Source organism: Alligator sinensis, unplaced genomic scaffold, assembly GCF_000455745.1.
Source record: "Alligator sinensis unplaced genomic scaffold, ASM45574v1 scaffold61_2, whole genome shotgun sequence".
NCBI classification, from domain to species: domain Eukaryota; kingdom Metazoa; phylum Chordata; order Crocodylia; family Alligatoridae; genus Alligator; species Alligator sinensis.
Genome location: NW_005842108.1, coordinates 1,062,824 through 1,067,638, shown reverse-complemented (window position 1 = coordinate 1,067,638; position 4,815 = coordinate 1,062,824). Strand labels below are relative to the sequence as shown.

The following is a 4,815-nucleotide window of genomic DNA, read 5'->3' as shown; positions in this document are numbered from 1 at the left end:
GTGGGACTGACTGTCTGTCTGGGGGGGGGGAGGGGAGACACTACTGCAGGCCTGGCTGCTAAAGCTACTGTGTTCCCAGTTACCAATCAATCATGGTTCACTCAGGGACCAGCTCAATACACAGGACCTAGCTGATGTAGCCAGTTAATTATCATCAGTCAGCACGTACAAAACCAGATTAAGGAGAGGAAAGAATCAATACAGACAATCAACTGCCCCAAGACAGAGACAGTCAGTCCCACAACCACCCATGGCGCAAGTTTTGCCTGTCAGCAGCTAGGGGTGCAGGGCCCCAGAACCCCTGCACCGATCTCCTCCACAGCTGGCAGGCGTTGTGGCCGCAGCAGGGGCCACCATCGCTGCAGATGTCACCCCGCTGCGCCTTAATACATGCAGGGTCACACATGGCACGAGTTTTGCTTGTCCGCAGCTTGAGGGGCAGTTCCCCCCAAACCCCTGCACTGATCTTCTTGAAACTTGGCAGGCTTTGTGGCCTCTGTAAGAGCTACCACCCCTGCAGTTTTCACGCCCCTGTGGTGTGACACACAGCCGTGACATGAGTTTGGCTTTCAACAATTTGGGGTACAGTTCCCCCCCAAACCCTTGCACTGACATTCTTGAAACTTGGCCGGTTTCATGCTCTCAGCAGAGGCTGCTATCCCTGCAAGTTTCATCCAAATTGGACAAAAAACAACAGTTATAGCTATTTCATTGATTCCCCATTATACCCTATGGCCGGATCTCCGAGGCGGCTCTGAAGCTTCAGAGCCGCTTCGGCCGGATCGAGACGGAAACTCAGTCCAGAGCTCCAGATTGGATCGCTGCTGACTCGCACAGGCCTAATATGAATACAAATAATGCAGCAGTAAAAATACTAACACCTGAACAAAGAAAAGCCCCAACACTTGCGCAGCTGTCAGAATTGGGGATGCACGAGTGTTAGAGCTGAAAGAAATTTGACAACTTTTTTGTATCCTTAGAGTAAGAACAATAATTGAACATTTCCACTAGATGCAAAAAAGACTTAATTTGACAATACAGCCAGGTGCCAAAACAGCCCTTGCTTCTCCCTCCCCAAATGCTTCCAACAAGACCCCAGACAGGCACTCATCCCAGCAGAAGAGTTTGTACAATCCACTGAGGTGTATTAGGAATCTTGTCTTCAAAGCGAGTGTGACTTACCAAATGTTTGATGTAATCTGAGGTAAAATGATATCGACTGGTGCTTTACAGCCTACCAATGCAGGGTACACACACTCTGAAGGACAAGACGGTGATTCTTTGGCCATCTCAGTAATCTTGAATAGTACACAAAAATGATTACATTGGTTAAGTATCACACAAATGAATACAAAAAAAATAGAAGAGATGCATGAACTTAAGCACTTCTTACTAAACACTTCTTTGAGCTCTTAAATTTAAGGTTACGAGATCCGGGGGACAGAAATCCTTTGGTTGGAGTGGTAATATGCTGGATGGAAAAGAGGAAAAAATATCTCTCAGGATTGCAGGCATTAAATTACTCATAGGATTTTAATTATCTTAACCTCAAAATAAAATTTTTCATTTCAAAAGAGGACAACAGTTCACTCCTTATAATGCACAAGACCACAGAAAGTGCCCACTATTTCTTTTGTTTACCGAGTCTGACAACTGTTCTATTTATTAGCCATTGTTATAATCTTAATTATACAAGTTTATATTGGAGTAACACTACATAAGATAAAGATTAGTACACAGAGAACTATTCTAAAAAAGATAATGATTTACCTTGGTTTGGTTACTGGAAGAAGTTTTAAGACTTCGTGAAGATGGTGAACTATTTGAGGAAGAAAAAGACCTAACAACAGGACTTCTCCTATCAATATCATCTGCCAATTCCTCTTGGTAAATTGGATTTGCAAAAGAGACTCGACGAATCTGTTTTTAGAGATAAATAATATTTACACTTAATCTATAGCCACAGTTAAATCACCAAATTAAATTTTGTATAAACTATAAAGATCTACCATATTTCATGGTGCACAGGTCGAGGTTTGAAGCCAAAACATTTACCTTTAACATTCCACCTTGACTTATACACCATATCACTGCTTTTGCCCCCCGCCTGGCCCAGCCCCAGTCCGGCCCCAAGCCAGCCTTCTTCACCTAACACAAGATGGCGTCCCTGTCGCTGGGGGGCCAGGACCGGCCTGTGGGCCTTGCCATCACCATGGAGATGCTGTTAGGCTGGGTGCCGAGCCCGTCTCCGTCCCCTGTGAGTGGCACTGTTTAGGCTGTGCCAGCTGAGCACCGAGCCTGGCTCCAACCTCTATGAGTGGCACTACGTAGGCTGCGCCAGCCGAGCATCAAACCCATGTCAGTCCCCTGCAAGCAGCACTGCAGCACGTGTCCATCCCACTGCCCCAGGTACCCAGCTTGCAGTGAGGGTGTGCAGGAGGTCGGTATTAGTCGACCCCGTATTTCTGATCCAAAAAGTTAGGTTGACTTATACACCAGATCTACAAGAATTCTAACTTTTTGGATCAGAAAAATGGGGTCGACTTATACAGCAAGTCAACGTATACACTGTCAAATATGGTAAGTATGATTTGAAAAATGTATTCATTAGACCCAACTGAAATAGCTGTTTCTCACTAAAGTTGAAATCATAGCACTTTCTAATTCTTACACAAGAGATTACAAACCTTTTGTTAAAAGTGTCATAAGAGTAACAAGCGACATGCTAAACTGCTGAATATACAATAGTTTTGTACTAGTAGTATGGTTTTCTCTTGGGCTGCTTACAGAGTGAAAAAAACCTGGTGCTTTATTTTAAGCTTGGCATGCCTCCATGCTGCATACAGCACATAACCAAAAGAGGCACCGCATTAACTGGACCTGGCTCCCCCAACTTTTGCATGAATTCAGCACTTCAGCGAGGCTTTTTGGCACTTTCGTCAAAAGTTGATTCAATCAGATATTATTAGATAAAAGCCCCAAAAAAGCCCTGCTGAAGCGCCTGATCTATACAGATGCTGTGGAGCTGGGTCAAACTAACACACTGTCTCTTCCGGTACAGCACTGGTTTTTGGTTGTTTTTTTTTTTCCCCATGTCTGTCAGCAGCCTACAATGGCCAAAGCCTTACCTACATTACTGCTTGGATAGCAATGCTCTGGAGACAGAAGTTAGGAAATGACGTAAGAAAATATGTAAGCAAAACAATGGAAGAATATAAAATAGGCAAAAGATAAATGTCTACAAGAACGGGACGGAAATCAAAGAGTAGTAGTATGAGGATGCGACACCAGCATGAACAACACACTAAAATGTGCATTTAGTAACCTACATTAATGACCTTCAGTTATTTATTTAGCTCAATTAAGATTTTAGAAAGAAAGGGCAAAAATATGCGCTCTATATATTTCCTTAGTTGTTCATTTGCAAAATGAACACTTACTATCTATCCTTCTCTTTCTTCTGTTTTCTGGAAGAAAAAATTGGTTTAGTGTGCTGGTTTATCCTAGTGCTCAAGGGAAATTTACAAAACACATTTCAAAGGCGAGCCTGAGAACAAAAACTCATGAGCTGGATGGATAGTAAAAACCAAGGACCGAACACTGTTACTGACTTAATGGCATACCATAATCTATCTAATTCCTTAATTTTTTTCTCCATGATACAGGTGATTATGACCCCCTTCCCTTCTGAAAGGTCTTCATTACTCACTAATCAAACTATCCTTTCTTCAGTTAATTGTTTGTCTGCTACCCCTGGGAATCTCTCTCCTCTAGTTCCACAGACCTCCACACTGTTTTTAATCATCATTGTGCTCACTTCTTTCCTCAGACCTGACGAATAATGCTTCACTTTCAAAAGCTTGCCTAAGGCCATCCCAAACATGCAGTTGGTCCAATAAAAGATTTCACTCAGCCAGCTGGCCTAATAAATGATCAGATTTATTACCCAAAGAACCTTGTCTGCATATGCTAGTCAAAGCATTCTCATTTTCACTATCTGAAATGGTAAAATAGCTCTTAATTGTGTAAAAATCATATGGCAGCTATTTAAATCCTGAACATGAAAGAATAAATATAGTATTTATGAAACTCATGTCCAACGCGTTTCATATTCCATTGTCAATTTGTGGTAAAAGCAACAAAACATTAGAAGAATTGTTTCATACTGAACACACAAAGAAGGTGTTAAAAACAAATTTATAATGCAAACTAACAATTAACTACAGTCTTTATAAAATTACTGTCTTGCCATTGGGGGGTGGGGTTTGATTAAGGGTGATTACCTTAATCAAAAATTAAGGTAAAAAAAGCCACAGTGCTTGGTACATAGACCAATCAAATCAGATTTGCTCTCAGGGATGCTGTACAAATGAATGTCTTGCACAGAGTTTATATTTAACAGAAAATTACAAGTATTTAATATAGGCTTAAAAGATGGTTAGCAAACAGGGAGGAGAAGGGATAAAGCAGTGCTCATATCTTCCACTCCACCCTGTTTCTTTATGACATAAAATCTGAAATGTTTCTGGGTTTTTTTAACATTCGAAATGCAGATTCTGTCTGGCTGGGAAAACTACAATTACACATGAAGAACATAACGCCATAAGAGCCAACAGCTTGTTCAGCAAATTGAAATGGGAAGAAATTTAGTCATGGAAACGATTATGTTTTCAATGATCACCATTTTGGATTGCAAGAAACCTTTATTCAGGTAACCTTGAATAAAACCCAGAGCCCTCACATCTTCAAGGTTGAGAGCTAGCAATGTGCACCCTCTGAACTCAACAAACAACTCTTATGTCAAAACTAGGGAAA

General features: G+C 41.5%; 1 protein-coding gene across 1 annotated transcript in view; it reads right to left on the bottom strand.

The window, feature by feature from the left end:
* Window positions 1-4,815, bottom strand: part of RIF1 (replication timing regulatory factor 1) — a 61,751-nt gene that overhangs the window by 5,577 nt on the left and 51,359 nt on the right. Inside the window, exons 31-33 of the mRNA XM_025205188.1 lie at window positions 1,771-1,920; window positions 1,394-1,471; window positions 1,183-1,298 (exon numbers count right to left, since the gene is read on the bottom strand). Coding sequence (XP_025060973.1) covers window positions 1,183-1,298; window positions 1,394-1,471; window positions 1,771-1,920 — 344 coding nt within the window. The remainder of the gene's footprint in view (window positions 1-1,182; window positions 1,299-1,393; window positions 1,472-1,770; window positions 1,921-4,815) is intronic.